Source organism: Diuraphis noxia, unplaced genomic scaffold (assembly GCF_037042655.1).
Source record: "Diuraphis noxia isolate RWA-SAM2 unplaced genomic scaffold, SU_Dnox_SAM2 contig0001, whole genome shotgun sequence".
NCBI classification, from domain to species: Eukaryota; Metazoa; Arthropoda; class Insecta; order Hemiptera; family Aphididae; genus Diuraphis; species Diuraphis noxia.
The window spans coordinates 71733662-71757248 of record NW_028301711.1 but is presented as its reverse complement, the minus strand read 5'-3'; the positions used below and the strand labels follow the sequence as shown (position 1 = coordinate 71757248).

Below are 23587 nucleotides of genomic sequence, written 5' to 3'. Positions count from 1 at the left end.
GAGTGGGGGTGTGGGGGCAATGCCCCCACGGCTTATTTTGCAAAGAAACATTTAAGCCCCCCCTAAAATTCAATCAAATCTCCGCCTATGGTGTGCGTATACAATAGTTTTGATTCAATGACAAATATTTGCACACGAAAAACGGTTTAGAGTGTAAATGGCCTGTCGACTGTTAGTCCATGCAACGATATCTATACTTTTGGATACATTAATATTGCTATTCAAGTAATTTATTTTATAATCGTAATATGGTAGTAAAGGCGGTTAAGGCTGAACTGTAAGGAATCAAGTTGTTTTCAAGCAAACTTCATGACGGATTAAAATGTGTTTTCGGTAGTTTTATCCAATTACTCGGTACAATATCGTATTGGCAGATTTTGGATTTATATTTTGATAGAAAACGTTACCAGTATCAAACTGTCGTTTGGTTTTATTATCGATAAAATTTCTGTGATTCCCGGACGAAAAGTCCGGCATGGAAATAGTTGGACAAAAAGTCCGGATTTATTTTTTGATTGCCGGACAAAAAGTCCGAAAATACAAAATTGTCTATTCAATTTTCATTTATAATTATAATGTACCTATTATATTATATAATTATTGTATTGGCAAACGTGATGCGTAGATCAAATTATTAATGTATATTTGTAAATATATCGTATACTGTGTAGCCGTGTAGGTAACTTTAAAAAAAATATTATTATTATTAGTATTGTAGACTAGATTTTTTAAGACGTATAACTTTTTTTTTAAATATTATTATTATTATTATTATATTTGGATCAATGTTTGTATTGACAATTTTTTAAAACATATAACTAATTTTAAATTATTATTTTCATTATAATTATTAACGATGTTTTATAATAATATGTTATCTTAAAAATCATAATCCGGTGGCTTTCTGTTGTATTTATGTTAGGGATAAGAAAATATAAAATATAAAATATATATATATATTATATTATAATTACACAATTATGACAAATTAGACAACTTTGTATTTTCAGACTTTTTGTCCGGTAATCAAAAAATAAATCCGGACTTTTTGTCCAACAATTTCTATACCGGACTTTTTGACCGATTACCAATTTCTGTTGTCCGTTGTAATACGTCTTACATCACTCCTACCTTATATCATATTGTTATAATAGTAAGGTAAATACTATAATATTAAATAGGTTCCTATTATTTATCAACACAATAGAATAGACAATACACAATAACACAATATTAGTTATTTTATACTAATTGAATATTTAATATGACCATTTGATGACCTAGAATCTCTAGGTCCTAGATGATAACATTTTAAATCTTTTTGAGCTGTTATAACCTTGAGCACTCTTTTCGTTCTTATTTTTTTTTTCAACTAGTAACTAATAAGTTTTTGTTTTACAGTATACGAATTATTTAGTGCTTACGAATTTCCGATTAACCATTTGAACTAATCTGATCAGTATCGTCGACCGTCATTCGTCATTCTATACTATATTGAATACTAAAACAAACGAATAAGCTTGTGACGACAATTCGAATTCGACGGCTATCGATTATAATATTAAACCTACTGTAATTTTATCATCACCGTGGATTTACGTTTACCTAAAAGTTTTTGATTAAAGACTGCTGTTGTCAACTTGTCGTGCATCACTTAAGTATCGCTAAATCTCTCCTCATGCGTATTCCATTATTTCCAATTCAATTCATAAATTATAATTTATAACATTTAAATGAATTGCACAACACACTATAATAATTGTAATGATTTACAGAGAAAATAATATGTACGATCGTGTACTTACTGGTAGCGCCCTCTTGTAGCGGTCGTCCAATGTTTGTACTATATTTTACTAAATGACAAATATTATAATATAGCAAAACGTAAAATATCAAAAATTCAAATTACATTGTTATTTTTAAAATAATATTTACAATATAACTGAGAACATTTAAAATTGGAGTTTTGTGAACTGGTTTGATTTTAACTGAAAAAAAATTATTAAATCACTCTGCTGTTGAGTGTGTTGAGGAGGTTTTGAGAGACAAGACGATCTGTCAGCCTGTATAACCAAGTATATTTATTTTTTATGTTCATATTATATTTCCATTATAAAAACTTATTTTACTATTAGTAATGCAAGCATTGAGCACTATACAGAATAAAATATAAAAAGACCATGCTTAAAATTAATCTAAATATTTTGAAAATGAAGACAACCCATAGTACCTACATATAAGAATCAGGGCTTAAATTCTAATAAAAAAAAATATTGTTTTTCTGTTTTTGACTGGCTATTTAAACATTATACAATTTTAACGTTATTGTATGTTTAAATGTTATTTGATATTTTCCTTTTAATGTTATTACATTTTTAAACATTATTTAAACTTTTTGTTTTTTGTTAAATGTTATAATTTAAAGATATAATAGAGAATTAAATTGTTTTTTTCAATATATTCTACTATTATTTTTTCCATAATTATCCACTCTGTTGTACAGTGCCGGATAGACATAAGATATCGGCCTACCGAGTTTTAGTTTTTTAACCGGCCCTAAAAGGGGCTTTTTTCAAATAAAAATGTATAAATTGATCTAGATTTGATGTAGCGCACAGAGTTAAATAAATGTATTCAAATTTGTGTTATGAAATAATTGCCCAATCACTTACGATCGACATTTTTTTTAAGCGGCCCACCGAGATTTTTGCAGTAGCTCGGATGACCAATCCGACCCTGCTGTTGTACAAGAATTATGAAATAAGTAGAATTTCTTAGAGCTTGTAGCAAGGAGCTATAACTGATAAGTTAGTGTTAATTTAGGTGTATAATTCACAAGATAATACAATTTGTATGACATATAAATTAATAATTATTCAAATAAAATTATATTTAAATAATAAATAATAAGGTACATTTCTAAATTAGCAAATTATTGGCTGTTTTTTGTACTAATAAAATATTTTCTAACATTTGACTGGATAATGATAATCTTAAGTCAGTCAAAATGAACTTAAGACCAGAAAAACTGCGTTTAACACTCACCTAAAGGCTAAAATGACTTATTAATTAATATTAAAATAACTAATTAGAAAAAACAACAACAGTGTTTAATGCTTATTATATAAACATTTCAGTCAATTCATATTACATAGGACATACATTTAAAACTTTAAAAGCACAAGAAATATTTACCTGAATAACTGGTACAGCCATAACAATGTCTGCATGCCCAAATAACTCTGGCATTTCATGTTTCTTTGCCAACCAATACTGAACCACATTTTTTTATAATTAACTCTATCAATATTTGCAGAATCTTCAATTTTTGTTTTTATCTCATAATAAGAATTATCGAGATTAATAGTTGGAGGTATTGTTTGAGCTTGTGAAATTGTTCTCAGATACTCTTCAAAATCATCTGTGATAACACTTGTTTCTAATGAATTAAGAATATTATATAGTAGGTACCTATTCTAAACATAAATAATAAATAACAGTTAGCTATTTGTACTTGAACATTTGATGCAAGATTTATCAAAAGTTTATTTACTGAAAAAACCGTTTTTTTAACAATAACATGGGATATATAATATATAGGTAGTACCTAATAATTCACTATAAAATTAATTAATTCAACCTACTGCTGTATTAACAATGATTATAATTATAAATATTTACAGTCTATGGTATTGCCACATGATTTGATATTTTGGCAAATAGCACCTTGCACTTTTTTCTGGTTTAACACGGTCGTTACACAATTTTATTATCATTTATTTATACGACCCGTGTAAATGGAAAATGACTTGGAATTTCATAATTTTAGTGCCCGACACTATACGCTGCAGTTCATGTATGTTTTAATGTTTCCTGGTGGGATACATAGAACTGTGTGGTACATCGGCTAAAGAGAGAAATATCACTGTATAGTAGTAATTAATATACTCGAAAATTAGTCAAAACAGTAAATAATTTACTAGAGTGAAAGACGTATTATCAAGAACAACCTACTGTAACATAATGTCTATTGTATATTTGTATGAAATTGTCACCACCGTTGGAGAGCAACAAAAAACAGATCCATTAAATAATTTCGTCGTGCTTTTTGATATGAAATAATAGTATGACAACTATTCATCGAAAACATCCGATAGATGGCGTTTCCGAGCACAGTTGTTAGCTAACGTGTTGAGATGCGGATCGCTTAGCGTTTCCGTCGTAGACCACAAGTTTTCGCGGTCGACAGGCGCACCGACTTCAAAAGTTTGCGCCGATGACGCAATTCCAACGTTTACAGATCACACCACGACTTTCTAATCGAGGGAACGGTGTTGTGTGAACTCCATCCCACTACACGGCAGCGTAACAGGGCCGATTCGATATAAGGAACCAAACACCGATTGTACGATCACTCCGGTTCCCCTTCAAATCGAAAAAATCTTTCGCCTTTTACTAAAGATTTCCGTGGAGGGGAGCATTCGAAGGAGTCTCGAAAAATAATTTTTCCAATTGCCTGACCTTTTCTGGTCGGGCTCCTTTTGCAACAATCATAGTAATATATTTATGTATCATTTAAACAATCTCAAGAGGGACTGCGTAATCTTGCGACCGGTGCTCATTTAAAATTTCTTTATTTTCAGTTTTGTTTTTGTTTGTGAAACTATTCGTGTGTTTATTTCTAGCAAAAGTGATGCTATGTACTAAAATACGGGATAACTATGGACACATTTTTACTTGATCAATGCCCATCAAGATTGTTGTTGTGGCTATCGTTATTTTACAACTTAAAAATAAATATATCGTGAAAAAAACTGTTTAATAGGTACCAATATAGGTAATAACCATGGGCACAATTTCAATAAAAAGAAACTAAGGGTACTTAAGCTATGAATTTTCTCATTTTAATTTTTTTAATTGTCAGAAAAAGTTTATGATACAAAAACATGAATATTATTTTAGCGTACTGATACCCCCCTCAGCTTCCATATTTTCACGTATGGTAATAATCTGCATCTGTTTTAAATGTTTTAATATTTAAGCTTTATTGTTTATTTACATGTTTTTACTGATAGTTATAAACAAAATAAATTTAATTGCAACATACTAGGTACCTATACTAGATAGGTATGTGTAATTTTTTAAAAACTTTTTATTATTTAAAAAATGAATAGGGTACAAAGGAGTTATTCCTATTTTTTATAAAAATATTTATACTGACATTTAAATATCATTATATCAACAAATAACAAATGTTTCTTAACAGTTTTGACAGATATTTAATCTATATTTTTTTACAAATAGTATTGATTAATTTGATTATATTTCTTTGATCTCTTTTGTTATTTTATTTTTTTCTTAAAGATAATTCTTCAATCGATGAATTAAATCTGCATATTAATATGCTTTGTAAAGTCAAATGTTTTTACAAAATAGTACAATAAATTACACCCATCGACTCATCGTATTCCTTCGTATTAATTAAGCAATTATCAATTATGAATGAAATACTATTGAAAGATTTACTACTGGAAGCAAATTGTTCAATACAAGACTTATGAGTTAATTGAGAATAAACCCAACCTTGAATCTGTTACACATGCTACACTATATTTTGCTGTCTCGTTATTCATAAGAAGATAAGTTATTAAGTTAACATTCATATTAGGTGCTGAGAAAATATCCACGATTAGATATTGTTTGAAAAATCAAAATCATTATCCGTCAAGCTATATATAAACGTATAAAAGTTCTGATAACTTAATCTAATTTTAAATTGTTTACAAACTTAACCTATTCTATACTTATATAGAACTATAATTTTTAATATTATAAATAATAAGTGTATTAAGATCTATGAGTGATTTTTATAATAAACAGCTAGGTATATACTTATACATAATATGAACGTATTTTAGAAACAAATAAAAATATAACCTCTGTTGACCATTTAAATTATTTTTACAAAATTTTTTAGTGCTTACTCATTTGGACACAATTTTTGAACACCATTATTGAACAGTTTAAACTAATACTATTTGAATTAACTAAAAATAAAGTTAGGTAGTAATAATATTAAGCAGTGCAGTTAAACGGTTAACTTATGATGGGTTCTGTTAATTGATAACAAACTAACCACAGTACATGTAATATACTTATTAATTAATATTCTATTATAATATAGGTACTAATATAAATATACGATGTACATGAATTATGATTATTGATTAATATTTTATGTTTTTAACTTATGTTGTTATTTAAAAACGACGGGAATTATGATCATTATTTAAGAAGTAAAATTAGGCAATTTTTAAAGAAATCTCGAGGGGAATTGATAAGATCGGTTTCTGTAAGGTTTTATTGTAGTAAGTGTTAAAAGACTAAAGCGTCCTGTGTTGTCGTATATAGTATTTGGATTGGTAGTATTATATAAGCGCTCACTGCTCACAAACCTGAGACATTTTAAATTTATAAATAATATTGTTACCAATACCAATCGTTTCTTTGATAAATAAGGTACATAATTAAATAGTATCTATATAAAATAAAAACGTCGTTAATTAAGCCATAGACAATACCTATATGCTGCCAAACAAGTTAATAATTGAATTTGCAACCTGTGCGTGGAGGTTTTCAAATAATTAAATGGTTTAAAATCTAATTATTGTTGTTTTGGTATACGTTATTAAAAAACTGTATACAATACAATGTACATCAAAAGTTAAAAGCATCCACCGTTAACGCTTGGCAAAAGTTTGAAAAATATTTTTATACCTATCGAGCATAATCAAATATTTAAATATTATTACAATTTATAATAATTTTTATGATCTAAACTTACTATCTAGTACCTATACTACCTACCTATTTTATATTCATACACATATTTAGACTAATAGTCTGCACTTATATAGTATTGATGACTAAACTGATTTAAATTTATAACTATTATAAGTTTGTAAGGTATACGTGCGCAATCAATAATCATACTTGCCATCATAATTTTTCAAGAATTACCGTACTTAATTGTGTCATTACGACATAAGGTACTATATTTCCAACAAAAATACGTTTTAGTGATTGGCATTAATGAATGTATGATTAAAATATATGAAATATAAATCATAATAACTGGTTATTATACTGGTTGGTATTATTTATTGAAACAATTATTGTTGATTTTAAACTTTTATATCACCAAACTTTTCACATAGGTAATGGTTATCAATTATCATACATATACATATTACGTATTATGTAGAAACCTAACTCACATGTAACTTAATGAATAATGATCTATTGTTTTTTATTATTAATAAATACAACTGCTATAATAAAATTTGAATGATTTATATGAGTTTATTTAAAAAAATTATATTTAAATAATTTATATATTAAAAAAATATAATATACAACTTATGATTATTTTGAGTAAAAATATATAAATACCTACTTAACCACTTAGGTACTTATTTTATGATTAAAAACAGGTATATTATATAATATGTTTATTGCGCAATATTTTCATAAAAATAAATTAAAAGGATGTGTCTATATTCTCTGCAATAGAATACCTTCTTAATTAATAAATTTAACTTAAAAAAAACATTAAATAGGTAATATTAATAATATTATGAAATTTTTTTTTTAAACGATTAATTATTAATTTAAGCAAGTTAGGAAAGCTCATTTTTAAAACGTGTTAAACTCTCGATTTCTATACGTAAACTATAATTCCAACTATATACAGTTAGTACAGTTTAAAATTAATTTGGTAATCTTAAAATCTTAATTCTTAATATTTTTGGGGTATATTTTGGATAGTTTGAATCTATAAATTAAATACTTATCATACAATGACTAATTACTTAAAATCAACGACTGTAATCAAATAATATATCAATAGAAACAATCACAACTATGTAAAACTGTAAAGTAAGCAGATAGGTACAACGAACATTAATGAATGAATAAGATAAAGGAAATATTTGGTTAACCCCAGCAACTTCCACTGCACATAACATGCATTCCAAACTAAATAATTATCACACATGAATTAACGACCTGACGCAAATCTGAGACATCATTCTTCATATTTTACTATAAAAACGTATACGCACGTTATCGGAGTCCGCGTACCAGGATCACAGGGACTAGTCGCGTTTATCTTCAGTTTCGGCGGCGTAAGCGGCGGTAACAGTATAGTTGTAGATGCTCATTCAACGCACATAACGACTACGTTCCTGTTACATTTATTCTCATCGTTCGCCGTCACTGTGCCTGCAATGTTTCCGCAATGTTACAACGACACAACGTCACATATGGACCAACTGGGTAAAAATCGTTACTTGACGTGTGGTATATTACAAATATGGATAAGTGGGTACCGCTTTGCTGTACATTATTACTACATTAATTGTTGTCGTGCGAGTCACTGTAAATTGTGATGGATGTGTTAAATAATTAAATTAGAATTATGTTACGTGTTTACGTGGTTTTACATATTATGTAAAAAAAGATAAAACGGACGCCTTCGGCTAATTTGCTTGGCGCAAACGTATTGACCGTATTGCAGCCACATCGAGGGGCCTGGCCCCTGGCCTAAGTCCGTCACTGTATGGACTCCTTAATAAAATATAATGGGCCAGTTGAAATAATTTATATAATTTAAATTAATACTTATATCAAATTCTTCGATATCTCATATTTATGCCATATTAACAATTGTTATTGGTAATTTATACATTATACTAAAATTATATACTTTTAAAAAGGTTAATACTGATTAGGCTACGGCTAACAATGATAAACAATAAGACTTGACAGATAGCACTAAATCTGATTATCACTTATCCCAAGGGTCAATGTGACATAATAAATTATTCAGTCATGATGGTAAATTCGAAAATAAAATAAATCGGACCAACACAAAAGGTATTCGTTTCTATATTTTTATAAATAAAAATATAAATACAATTATCGTAACATAGTTACTACGTTTTTGTTTTCAATTTTTCTATTGTCCATTATTGCATATGAATTTTTGTATTGTAGAATAATTTGGTTTAGTTTTCTGTTATACTTAACGTTTTTAGAAAGTTTTTTGGTACCTTCAAATGTGTATAATATTATGACACTGATAATTTTTAGTAAAACAGTAAATACTTTTATAAAACCAATAATTATTATTTTAGTATTTATACTAGTATAATTTATACCACTACAGCTTATGGCCTGGGCTATGTAGCATTATATGTTACATTCCTTCTCATAGTTCTCTACTCAAACAGTAATTAGGTACAAGACACACATAAATAATAATAAATAATATATTTCACAAGTAAACAACATAATAATATTATAAATTAAATATGGACAGTATGATAATGAAATCATAACATATTAAATTATTAACAAACATTTATACAAAAACAAAATATTAATTATTACATGTGTTGCATATCAGCGCCATGCCATCGTTGTTTTTGAATAGTCTGTTACTCTGTATACCATTGTCTTCGAAATCTATAATTATTATATTTGTTTAGTTAATATATTTTAATGAGGTTCAACCAAACTAGTTTCAGCTGTTTACAATAGGTATATTTACCTATCTCACGGTTACGAGATATTATATCTGATTATAATATTTTATAGTTACACAACAAATCTTATATCAACAAATTTTCAATAATTCATAGAAAATAATTTTAAAAGTTTTATAATTTTATTTATGAAAAACAAATTTCTTAAGAAAACAATATGAATGAATATCAACGAGTGGAAATGATGGAAGATAAGCGATGGACAAATATTTTGAAATGTGACATTATGGAAAATATTACAAAATTGGGAGATGCAGAGCAACATGATCGTCTTGCAGAAATGGATGTCAATATGCTAAATGAAAATATTCATCTTCAAAATCTGAAAAAAAATATTGGAAAATATCATGATGAATTTAAAGTGGTAAATGAAGACTTTAAAGATATAATTTTATCTGGTGTTGGAAATAAGATTTTGTTAGAAAGATATAGACATTTACGTCCAGATAAAATAAAATTGAGCATGAATAATACTATACACACAATTAATAATGCATCGAATGCACGAATTGAGCGATTTAATATAGCAAAAAAAAAATTGGAGGATATACACAGACATCCGACTCTAAAGAAAAATGATCAACATATCAAAAGAAATAAAATGGAAGCAATAATGGGAAAAATCGTAAACAAAATTAAGAGAACTGCACTGGTTGACTCGACCAAAAGAACAACAAAAAAAATGGTGGATGATGTTAAACAAAATTTAATCAAATATGACACAGTAATAGAACAATTACAGAATGATGCTAAATCAATGGCCGTGATCATTATGAAAGAAATTGAAACTGGTACAAATTTTAACCAAGACTCAGTAAATTATATTAAAAGTTATTTTTCTGAGAAGGATGCTAATGAAAAATGTATCAATACAAACACGTCTTACATAGACAAAATAGATGCAATAATGGATTCAATGGAACGCAGTAGGTAAATTATATAATATTTATGTTTAAAGCTTATAAAACAGTGTAGGTACTCAAGATTTTAAAATAAATGCAATCAATCGTTATACAAATAAAAATTTTAAATATATTTATGCAGTATTACAATATATCTACTGTTGAATATTTTTTATTTATTTATTTTTCATAAGATACCATTCGCAAAAAGAATTAATTTTTTAATTATCAATTAATTACGTAGTCGATCATCGCTATCAAATGAATAAACACACTAAATTTGTTATTTAATTTAGAAAGTCATTAATGCAAGAGAAGCCGGTCACAAAAATTGAAGAAAAGTTTTATTCAGAACTTCCATGGGCAATTGATACAACTGATAAAGCTACTTCGATTGCTGAAACTAGTAAACATAAAGAAACAAATAATAAAAACAATAATTGGTGTGGTAATATTTCACAATTTGGAATAATGCACTACGTCCATCCAGATGACAAAACTAAATATTTGAACAATTTAAAAAATAACACAAATGTTTCATATATCGACTATAAGTTTCCTGAAAATATCTTTGACTATATAACTATTAGTGATAGTCAACCAACAAACGATAAGATAGCCGCCGATTGCATACTTAATCAATTAGAGTATAATAATATTGAAGATTTAGTAAAATGTGTCGAATGTACTAAAGAAGATTTAATAAAATTAAGCCAGTTGTCAACTTTAAGAACGGCTTTACAGAATTTATTATTGAAGGAAAAGTTATATAAAAAAGAAACTATCGATAAATTGAAACTTTTGACTATCAAAGATATTGAATTCACTAAACAAGTGGAGAGTTTCAAAGCATTCATTGATGACCAAAATAAAAAAATATCTGAACTTGAAAAAATCAAAACTTACTATTTGAAATTGTTTAATGATTTGTATTTCTACTTGGACAATATTAAAATTATACTTAAAAAACTCGATGTAAGTGTTTTATTATACTTAAATATTTAAAATATCTAACAGTTTAATGTTATCGGAATTTTAGGTTTCAATTGACGATTCTAAACAATTAGAATTTATCAAAAATCTGACTTCACAAACCAATAATGTAGATACTGCCACTGAGGAATTAATGAAATCAATAGAAGATATAAAATCAATGATCGTTATAATTAATGGAAAGTTTGGATGGTGTAATTTGATTATACCGGATGAATTCGATTTCAAAAAATTGAATTTTGCTCGTGCGATGTATGTGTATAAAGTTCAAGAATTCCTACACGCAGAAATATTGAAGAAAAATATGAAATTCTCTCTTTTAATAAAAAAAAGTAAAGCAGCAGATATGCCAAAAAAATCTGAATACATCTTAACTAGAGATGATATGAAAAGACAAGCTGAACAAATTGTAAAAATGTTTAATGAAAAAGATACGGATGGTTCGAAAAACAGGAGAAAACCAATATCTTTCAGAAAAAGTTTTATATAGGTAGTTTGACGCAATTAATCAAAATTGATTGTGTATAGATTTGCAAATTTTAATCAATCGAAACTTTGAAAATTAAAAACAAAATTGTTTATGTTTTCTTTCTTTTTCTCTTCTCTGCTCTATTGAAGTGTTTTTTATCGAGTAGGTGCTAGGTAATGAATTTGTCAATTTGATCTACTAACGATAAGTTATACTTAGGTTTTATTGTAAATAAATGTCCTTAAATTTATTAAGGTACATACTACATAATAATGATAATAATATAAACTTGGTATTAGGAAAATTAGTTTTGAAAATAGTAACAATAATATTACGTTAGCTACTCATTATAGTTGTTACATTAAATATTTTTAAATAACATCCATTAATTTTATCACGTAAGACGTAACACTAATTTTTCATTTAAAAAGTCGAGTCTTATAATATTTGAAGCAAAGTTATGTGTAAACCTGTAAACGATTATTAAAAAAATAATTGTGAAAAATATACGGCCCTAAACTCAATGTCATATTTTAGCCATAATAGCTACGGTTAAAATAATTATAATTTAATTTAATTTTTGAATCGCAACTCATTTATTTTTCGTTGGAAAAATTCTTGACATCTACGAGTACAATATTATTGTTGAATATCATCCAAACTTTTTGGAATTTAAAATAAATTTAATTGGCTTTTAATCTTTTTTAAATATCATAGAGTCCCTGTGTTTTATTATTATAGGTATTAGGTACATTCTACATTCATAGTTCTTTTAAATAATTTAGAAAATAACCAGTTACTCTGTGGAAAAAACTTTTAAAAAGTAATTTCAATTAAATAGTTAGTTTGTTCTGCATATTAAAGTCATATAGATTCCTCATTAGTCATTGTCATTGCCCATTGCTTTTAAGTTTTATTTACTAAGCCGTAACCTGTAGATATTGCTTGTTACATTTTTAATCAATGCTAAAAGTATATAGGTACTGAGTCAGTTTTTAGCTATATACATTATGTTATGTGGTTAATATAATATTCACTGCTATACTGCTTACAGATAGGTAGAGCTTTGAACACATATAAGTGAGGACCATAGATAAGTATAGGACTGAGGAGCAGTGATAGCGGCACTTAAAAACATTTATTTTCTTTCTTTTCCCAATTTAAATGTTTATTGCATTTAAATTGGGAATCAGCCGTCACAACATAGCAAAATTAAGAAATTCGAGAATCATTATTTTGTTATAACTTTGGTTAGGACTTTGTTTTATTATCATAATAAATAATAATTTTCATTATTCTAATGTATTCATTAGTTTCTATTTTTTGATAAAATAATAAGATAGTAAGAACCACTTTGTGAAACACCTTAGTAATAAAATATATTAAACACTATCTTCATGAAAACACATAATATATAATTTATAAAATAATAAATAATAAAAAAATAACAATAAAATTGATTTTATTAAATATGGGTAATTTTTAATACTATGTTTACTTTAAAAAGTTTTTTTTTCTTGCTTTTTGATTTGCAAAAGTATCAATTATGTAATCAATATTCAATTCATCTGTTCTTGCTTTTTCAATGTTTAAAATGCTTATATTTGTGAGCCGTTCCTGAGAAATTGAATTTCTTAAATAATTTTTAATCAACTTAAGTTTTGAAAAAGAGCGTTCTGCCGATGCAACAGTTACAGGTAGAGACAAAAAAATTATGCAGGCAGTAAGTATTTCACTAAAAAGTGATGAAATATCATTTTCTATAATATATAAAGACAATTCTTTTATTGTTTTCATTTCAGTTTTTCCTAGAAAATCTCTTAATGATAAAACTTGCCTGGTCAAATCAGACGAAACATCAGTACTATAAAATGAAATGAAGTCATAACATGACTTAATTATATTCTCTTCACTGTACTTAATTAAATTCAGTGGTTGTAAAAAGTCAAAATTTCTTGAAACTGTTTCAAGTCCTTTGAAACGCTCTTGCTGGTTGTGATTATAGTGATTATATTATTATAGGAAATTGGGATTTATCAATAATATTTTGTAATTTCCTATAAATCTATAAATAGGAAAAATATGTTTTGTACAGTCGTTGCCAGATATATTGAGCAGGCGGCGGCGGTACTTTTCGGTGTATCCCAAACTAGTCGCGGTGTGTTTTGACCGCGCGGCGCACCACAATTGCGTACCCCTGGGCCCTGGGTCTTTCGTTATCGCGCCGCCGCCGCCGATGCCTGCTCAATTTATCCGGCAACGACTGTTACCATTATTTTTCTGTACATGTATAAATTGTTCTTGGAAATGTCACTACCTATATAATACACCTAAATAAGACGTCTTGTATGGCGTGTCTTGGCGATGCGGGTTGCGATAACTGTTAAACATACTCATTACTCATAAGTTAATAATATTTTATAATTTTTAAATGACAAATAAATATTTTAAAAGAAAAAAAGTTCCAAATAGTTCGGCCACGGGCCCGGGGCCCATTGTTATGATTTACAGGGGGCCCGGGGGTTCTTTGCACCCCTAGCACCCCCGGTTGTTGCGGCACTGGTACTGACGTACTGTTTAAATTCAGTAACATAACAAACGTGAATCGCTATATTCATGCGATTATGACCATCTATTCTGTGTGACCGTGTAGTAGATTAAGGTTTTGGGAAAATATGGGCTTGGAGAAAATGTCGTTTCAAGCAAAATGTTGTTCATAACAAATTTCTGCCTTATCTGTCAGGAACCTTATGACTGATAAGAGACAACGAATGAGCCAGAAACGGCAGAAACACATTTTCCATTATTTTTTGTTATACATTTTTAATAATTTATTATATTTTGGGTGCACTAAAAATGTTTTTGAATACCATTCGTACATTGTCGTCTACATTTTTCAAAACATCAAGTGGTCTATCTACTGGGAACTACATTGTGCCTGTAAGTTTACATCAATACATTATAACAATTATAATAAAATAAAAATAAATTATATACGTATATTTTTAAATAATTAATCTTTGTTTCCACGGACTATTCTATTTAGAAAAACGGAAGAAGTGTATTTACAAACGTGGTCAAATATAATGAATTGTCGACTAAAGATGAAGTGCAACGAGATTCGCCAAAAGATAGGTCGACTGTGATTTCACCCGAAACTAGTATTGAATATCTAAAAAGTGATGGTATGAAATTATTAATATTTTTCTAGAATAAATAAATATATTTATTTGGTTATTTACTATTAATTATAGTTAAGAATTCTATCACCATGTTGATTTTTTTCATGTTTAGAACCAAAAATGATAGAGAACTGCTTATCAGTACTGCTCCAAAGTTAATTAATTAATGACAGTAGCTGACAATAAACACTAAAATATTTTTTTTCTAGTTAAAAAACTAGGTTTTTATTTATATCAGTTTAATTTGATATACAATTCAGGATTTATAATGTTAACAATTTTCCTAAAGAAGGACATTTAATAACACTATTGTTTCTAATTCTATATAGTTATTTAATTATATTAAATTTAGATGTAGTTTTACTAGAAAACTTAATTAAAAAAGATTACTGCCTTAAATCTTTAAAAACAATAAAATCATTCTTGTTGGATATTAGTGTATTTTCTTGGACTGCTATCTAATAGATTTTTTCTTATTATCTTTACTTGGTAAATTATGGCGGGCCTATATAAATCAGAAACTAATTTAATTTGAAAAAAATATTGGGTTATGTTTTTAGTTCAGAATATCATTTGTACCAAATGATAATATAATCTAGGAATATTATATTTTAATATTATATAGTATATTATAATACAAGAATAGTATTTTCTTGAATTAATATTTACTAAAATCACCCAAAGTTGGATGATATAAAAAGTAAAATACATTTTAAGAATTGTGTTTGTTGAAATAATACTAACTATTGTTTAATATATTAATCAATATTCTGGTTTCTAAAAATCTGGATAAAATTAAATAAATAAATAGGTATATTAATTAACAGGATTAAAATTACAGTAAGATTTTTATTTAATTTCAGCCCCGAATTTTGTATTTTTGAGTAATATTATCCTTATTAATATTGTTCCTAATGGATTTATTTTATCCTAGTTTTTTACAATTCCTGTAAAAATATCAATTTAAGAAAATAATACATTGTATAGTACCTTTCCTCCTAAGTTTCTTAGAAATATTGTTCTATATCATTTCAAAAAAATATTCTCCCAAAAATATTGATTCCTGTAATTATTATCCTGGTTTTTATGCAGCCCCATAAAATTACTGTGATATTCAATGAAATCCGCAAACATTCATTATGTGTTTATGAATGAATAGGTGTTCATAAACAAAAAATATGTTTACATATTAACTTGATTATTTCATTTTCAATATATCTCTTTCAGAGTAACAAAAACATTGTAATTATAAATAAATAAAGAGTATTTAATATTATTTACATATTATATTACTTATCAATAAAATCTAGTACTAAAATAGCCTTATAAGTATTAACTGCACTTGCAATGGTTTATTGAAAATTTATTATATTTTTTCTTGTTACATTTTAATTTAAAATAATTATAAGTAAAGTAATATAATTGTTTTATTTATTTACAGCATACAAATTAACTTATGGAAATAATCCCGTATGGAAAGAATATCGGCGTAATCACAAAGGAAGTATTCCACCACAAAAAACTAGGAAAATGTGTATTGTGAGTTGTAAATTAAATTAACCACTTGAATAGTTTTTCATACTTGAATTTCATTAATTATAATCATATATTTTCATATTTAGAGATCTGATAAGATTTCAACTGGTAATCCGTGTCCAGTATGTCGTGACGAATACCTCATACTCGACTACAAAAATGTGGATTTGCTCAAACAATTCATATCTCCTTATTCGGGAAAACTATTATCCTATAAGTATGTATAATAATTTATATTTACAAATGTGTTGAAACCCTCAACTTGGCATTTTTTACTATATGTATACATGTTTGAAAATTTAAAAATTTAAATAATATATACTCTGTTCAAGTTTAGAAATATAGTTGGTGGCCAACTTGTGTGTTTGGACGGGCAATATTACATGACAAGTGAATAAATAGTTAACATAGTGTGGGGGGGGGGGGACAAATTAGTGTTTCCTGACTGCAGCCTGAAAAAAATTAGTTGCTGCTGACAATGTTTCTTAACTTTAACTGAGTATAATATATTAAATATACTTAAAATATACATATTATTTTTTTACAACTCCTATTGAAAATATCTATGTACACCACTGCAGTTGTATTGAGAAAATATAGAAACAATACTCTATGATATTTAAAAGGATATATATGTATTAAGTAGATTACAATATTATTAAAACATTTCTATGTATAAAATTATTTTCTGTTTATATTATAGAAGTATAAATAAATTATACCTATTACGGTATTATAATTATTCTTAATAGACAATATCTGTTTTCCAAATAATAATAGTTCATCGAACATTTTCTTAATAATTTGTATAATATAATTTTTTTTTTTCAGATTAACAGGAATTTGCCAAAAACAACACGAAAAATTGATAGTTGCCGTAAAAAAAGCAAAAGACTGGGGATTTATTAAATTTGATCTTCCAATCAAACATTATAATTATGATGAATTTAAAAATTCTAATTAGTGTAAAATTGATCGTACATAAATAATGTAACTGAACTTGTACAGAAATACTTGTTTGATTTGTAGATGCACATTCTTATATTAGTGTTATTTTTTTTTTAAATATTAATTATAATATTTTCATACTAAACCATTGTATTACTTCTAAAATATACACAAATAAGTAATAATTCTGTTGCTACAATAGTTATATTTATGTGAGCAGTCAATCTATACCAAAAAAAAATAATTTCAAAGATGTTTATAAATGTAATATGATAATTACAACATAAGGAAATTTATGAATATTTACGATAAATGGAGTTAATTCAAAAGTATTTTATATGGATTAAATTGTAATTTTAAATTTATAAAAACTTCATTAGTCATAATAATAATAATTCCACAAATATGTTTTAAATATAAAACAACTTATTTTACAAATGTTGATGTTTTTATTTTTGTTTAGTTAAAATTTTATTATGATAATTCTTGAATATTCTACAAATATTTCTATCAGATATTTTTGTAAATGCAATTCATTATTGCTTTGATGTATCTTTGTTGAAGATTATAAGTTTTATAATAATAATAGGTGTACAATATTTTAATTAAAGTAGTTTATAATGTTATGGTTAGGTAATTTAAAATAAAAAGATATTATTTTATAGTTGAAATTCTTGTTCCTTGGATTTTATCATTGGAAATTTTCAATTCTTATTACCAGTTATCATTTTCTTAATTAACCTTAAAGAAAAAATTCACATTTTATTCATCTCATCTCTAAATAAAATTGAAAAGTAGATTATATTCCAATGATTTAACATTAAGATGTCAAATCTATAATCGAAAAAAATGCATATTGTCGCTTTAATTTCCAAAAGTTATCTACCTATTTTCAATATATAATATATGATAAATACTCAAATATTAATACTATCACTTTTCAATAGAAAAATTAAAAAAAATAATTACAGAATTAAGTCAATAATCTTTCAGATGCTTTTAACACTATAATTTTATTCATGGCATGATTATAATATAATGTTTATAAAGTTAATATAGTTTATTTTAATTTAAATACCTATTTATGAAAATTTAATAATTTATCATTTATTATATCTTATTTAATTTTAAATGTATGCTAATTGAGTAAATACTCAGTAAGGTTAATTTAGAATGTTTTAAAGCCAATTACTAACTTAAATTAAATTTTATACTTCCATTATATACTTTTGATTTTCAAAAAAACGCTATTTAAGGGGTAGAGACTTAGCATCTTAACAGTCATATTTTCCTCCTTCTCCCAATCACCACATGATAATAATAAAATTAAAAACATTTTTATTTAAAATAATAATTAAAAAAAAAAATTAGATTTTCAAAATGGATCAGAAACTGTTTTCAATATAATTATCCTGTGTATTTCATTGATTGATTACTATTAATATTTATAAGTTATATTTATTTTTATTTTGCTATTTTGACAGTTATTTTCTACTATTTTGGATTTTATATATTTTTTTTAAGAATCTTCAAGAAACTTCACAAAATCACACCATTCCCCACATCTATCATCGAACACTATCAAGCTAAAGGGGACCAATATTATTATAATATTATAGGCACCTGCATAACGCTATAGCTCGCTGAATTTGATCGAAATTCAAGTTCGATCCATTTTATTATTTAAATATAATTTTACTGTTCTAAGTAGATAATTTTTATATTAAATATATTTTAGCCGATTAATTATTGGGAATTTTCCATTTTTATATCTCTACCAACTTTCAAGTACCAACTAGGTTCACTTTTATATCAGAAAAGTTGGTGATTTTGAAAATCAAAACATTTGTACAATCGATAATGTTGATGATATATAGAAAAAAAATATCTTTATAAATACAATACATTCATTTACTACGCTCAGAATATAAAAGATAGGTTATTTCAATAATAATTTAAATTAGTTTAAGTTCATAAGTTAATTAGAAAATTAACTAACAAGGAAATAAATTTTAAAAGTTTAAAAAAATTTAATTTTAACTAGTTAATTTCCATTGCTCAAATTTGCATGTAACCTATTTATTACATAGATCGATACATTTTATGACTCAATATTTTTTCAAGCTATGCTCGAAAACTGTTACTTATAATTAGGTGCATTAAATTACTGTTTATTGTTTAGTTTATATAGGTACATAATATACATTATGATAATATGTGCCTATGATAAATATAACTTTATATAGCTACTAAAGAATGTGATGATAAAAATATAACAATTGATTATATTTTTACAGCACTCGTTATTTACCCAAATTAAAAAAATCCAAGTTTTAACATCAGATGCTCATAAAAAATAAGAGGACACCCGCATTGAAACTGCTATAACTTCTGATGAAAAATTTTCAAATTTTGTACAATCACTTGAAAAACCATGTATTAAGAATGCTGCATCAGATAAGTATAATATATAAGCATGTTTTTAAATAATGTTTTAACACTCTTAAAAACACAAAATTAAAAAATAGGTCACTCCGTATAGTAGGTACCTAGGTAGTAGGTATATTTTTATACCAAATATGATGGCGGCTTCATGTATAACTTTTTTTTTTAATTTCTACTAAAAACAGCTTATGAGGGACTTTCTATTCAATTTTTAAGTACTACCGAATGAAATTTTGTTATCAACAATTTAAATACAAACTTATACAATTTTAAATTTTCTTATGCCTATATTATGAAATTTCAAATCTAAACATTCGTCAACATGTATGCCGTATACGGTATTTTTTTTAGAAACACCAAAAAAACAAAATCGATTTTTTTGAAAACTGGTTTTAATTACTTTTCTATTGCTTCAGAACTTGCATGTCAGACATTTTATTGAGTAAATAAAGAAATTAACTCAGACGTCCTAAACAGTTTTGAAGTAACAAAATAAACTGTAACGAATATCAACCATCTACTCAATCGGAACGATCCTGTAGCACTTATGTACTAAAAAGTGGGTAAATGAGTATTTATTGCTCTGCTGTACTGAAGTATATAGGTGTCGACTGTCGAGTGTTTTATAATAAATGTGTTAAATAAATTGAATTCAAATAAAATTCATTGCATTTACAAAAAACGATTCTATAAGTGGAGACGGTCCCAATATATGAATTAAAACATATAGGTACCTATACTTATACTTTAAGGCAGTGGTGTAACTGGATAAAAATCTAAGGGAGGAAATAATTTACTCACCATGATCAAAACCCTGACCCCCCTCCATCGATTTAGTATTAAGACTCATTTTATGGTTTAGAAATAAAATGTAAGTAGCAGTTACTGCAAGGTACCTATATCTATATTGTTAAATAGTAGCTATTTAAGAGTTAATAATTAATGAAAAGGTGCTATACCTAATGGCAGTTTAAAAAAGTAACTATTGTATAAATATTGTTCACACATATTTATACTTGGTGAACAATTTAAAATAATAACAAATAACTTATAATGACTTAATTAAATTCGATTATTGCAATAACATTGACGTGTCTTCGTGAAGTTGGCCCTTCAACTATTTTCAACTATATTTATTGACAAATGACGTCAACATAATATTATATAACAAGAGAAAACATAAAAATATAAAATAAATCTAAGTTCTTATGAAATAGTTTGAGGCCTTGAGGGAAATATATATAAATTTATTAAAACTTACTACGAAGACAGAAAATCAAAATGTTAGTTTAGATCAAACGCCAAATTGTCCGAATTATTTTTAAATATACACTAGCTGGTAACAAGTATATATTAAGTTGAACGTACTTTTTCATTTTATATAAATACTTTTAATACTTAAAAGTAACAAACGGTACATTCTTCAATAATAACACAATTTATAAAAATGCACATATACAATTAGGCAGAAAAATCATATATTTTAATTTTTAAATACTTTTTAATAATTTTTTATTATTCTGTAAGTTATTAATCTCCATCACAGTTTTTAAGTAAGTAATTAAAAATTATGTATTTGAAATGATATTTGATATGATTATGTAAAATTAATGTATTTTAGATTCTGAGTGGAGAGATGAATGTATTGATTTTACCATGATGCGTGTGTTTTTTTTTGTGTCTGTCATTATGTTTTGGGGCAGTAAAAGTGCTTCGATTTTTGATTTCAGTACCTCGTTCGATCAGAAAGTGAATCTAGTTGATACTTTGGGGGGTCAAAAGTAAAAAATTCTCAATATTTTTCTAAATAATCGGGATAAACAAACTAAAAATTAAGGAAAAAACGGGAAATTTTACACACAATCAGTTTTCGACAAAATCGATTTTTGTTTTTGATGTAACTTTAAAAAAAATGACCACAGATGCATGAAATTTTCACCAAATGTTTATGTAAGTATATTCTATCCACCATGCAATTTTCAACTTAATTTGAACTATTCATAGGTATTTGCAATTTTCAATCATTATTCATTTTTTAAAAATAAATATCGATAAAAATTTATTTGTTGGGTAGAAAAGCTTGAAAATTTAATACAATACTCTTAACATATTGTTACAATAGCAGTTGAAAAATAAAATAAATTCATAGTCACAATTTGTTTTTATAAGCATTCAAAGTTTGAATTTTGACAAAATACGTAAAAATTACGACAATGTTCAAATTATCTTATACATTTATAGAAATTCATAAAAGTTTTTCTTTTTAAATCTAATATTTGAAAATTTAATACAAGGCTCCTAACATATTTTTACAATAGTAGTTGAAAAATAAAAGAAATGCATAGTCACAATTTTTTTTTACAAGCATTTAAAGTTTGAATTTTGACAACATACGTAAAAATCACGAAAATTTGCAAATTATTTTAAGCTAGAAAATTCATAAAAAAAATTTATTTTAAATCTAAGATTTGAAAATTTTTAATAATCTATAATATATCCTAGACAGATAAACCGTCTTCTCTCAGAATCGTTTTTCGTATACAATAATGAAAATGATGTAATAAAGGGCAATGCAAAAGGGTCTTTAGCACCCTCAAGTTCTAATTTAGCACCCTTTGATATTTTAGATCTAACTATTATAATTATAACAAAATAACGTCAATTTATGTTTTTAATAGTATAGCACCCCACGTTTTAGAGGTCTAGTTGCGCCTATGTACCGATGCCAAGTTGATTGATCTACATACCTATAAAGTAAAAATAATATACACATGCATTATATTATATTGTTATTCGACATTTTGTACTAAGAAATTAAATTATTTACCTATATTATACTAATATTGTACAAAGGTACGATGACTGGAGTGGCAAACGTCTCATTTTATTTTTCTAATTTAAATTATTAAAAATAACTAATACCATATAGGTATTATACAGTTTTATGTTTTATGTTCTTACTGGCACTTAGAAAGCGTGGTTCCAGGAACTATATCACTTATTGAACCTCCTCCTATTAGTCCTATTTTTTAGGTGTTATGGTTTCATGGGTATAAATGAAGCTGCCTGTACGTATTTTTCAATTTTAAAAAATGTTTGTTTTTCATTATACAAATTATTAATGTAATTATTTTTAGATTCTGAGCGGAGGAATATTGATATTGCTTTCACATTGAAGTGCAGTGCTTTCTTTTATCTGTCATAAGCTTCTGATGCAGTGAAAATGCTTAGATTTTCTTCAACAGCATGTTTTTGTTAGGTGAGTAAATCTTGTTAGTACCTTGAGGGGGGAAGAGAGGTCAAAGAAATGCTTAGTAGTTTTCAAAACCTTTAAGAAAAACGAACAAAAAATTAAAGAAAACCTGAGTTTTACGCAAAACCAGTTTTCGAAAAAAATAGATTTTGTTTTTTAGAGTAACTCTAAATGAAACAACCGTATAGGTACATGAAATTTATACTTAATGCTTATAATATAAATTTCTATACAACAGACATTTATCGAAA

General features: G+C 26.3%; 3 protein-coding genes and 1 non-coding gene across 5 annotated transcripts in view; 3 read left to right on the top strand and 1 right to left on the bottom strand.

Annotated features, from left to right (window-relative positions):
* Nucleotides 1-4411: 4411 nt before the first annotated feature.
* On the top strand, nt 4412-4537 carry LOC149061590 (U5 spliceosomal RNA). The gene has a single exon (XR_016190055.1). It is a non-coding gene; the product is annotated as a U5 spliceosomal RNA (small nuclear RNA).
* Nucleotides 4538-9765: 5228 nt separating this feature from the next.
* Nucleotides 9766-11993, top strand: LOC107164632 (uncharacterized). Its single transcript, XM_015512519.2, has 3 exons — nt 9766-10538; nt 10807-11485; nt 11550-11993. The coding sequence occupies exons 1-3, from the start codon at nt 9766-9768 to the stop codon at nt 11991-11993; spliced, it is 1896 nt and encodes a 631-aa protein (XP_015368005.2).
* Nucleotides 11994-13466: 1473 nt separating this feature from the next.
* Nucleotides 13467-23587, bottom strand: part of LOC149061589 (zinc finger MYM-type protein 1-like) — a 72065-nt gene continuing 61944 nt past the window's right edge. The window contains exon 2 of one of the 2 annotated variants that reach the window (XM_089218239.1): nt 13467-13962. In XM_089218239.1, the coding sequence (XP_089074365.1) occupies nt 13467-13962 (496 nt within the window). The remainder of the gene's footprint in view (nt 13963-23587) is intronic. The other variant, XM_089218240.1, reaches the window with a different exon arrangement.
* mRpS18B (mitochondrial ribosomal protein S18B) lies at nt 14730-18076 on the top strand. The gene is made up of 5 exons (XM_015512518.2): nt 14730-14912; nt 15019-15157; nt 16596-16693; nt 16777-16907; nt 17522-18076. Exons 1-5 carry the CDS (start codon nt 14829-14831, stop codon nt 17652-17654), a joined length of 585 nt encoding a protein of 194 aa, XP_015368004.1. The 5' UTR covers nt 14730-14828; the 3' UTR covers nt 17655-18076.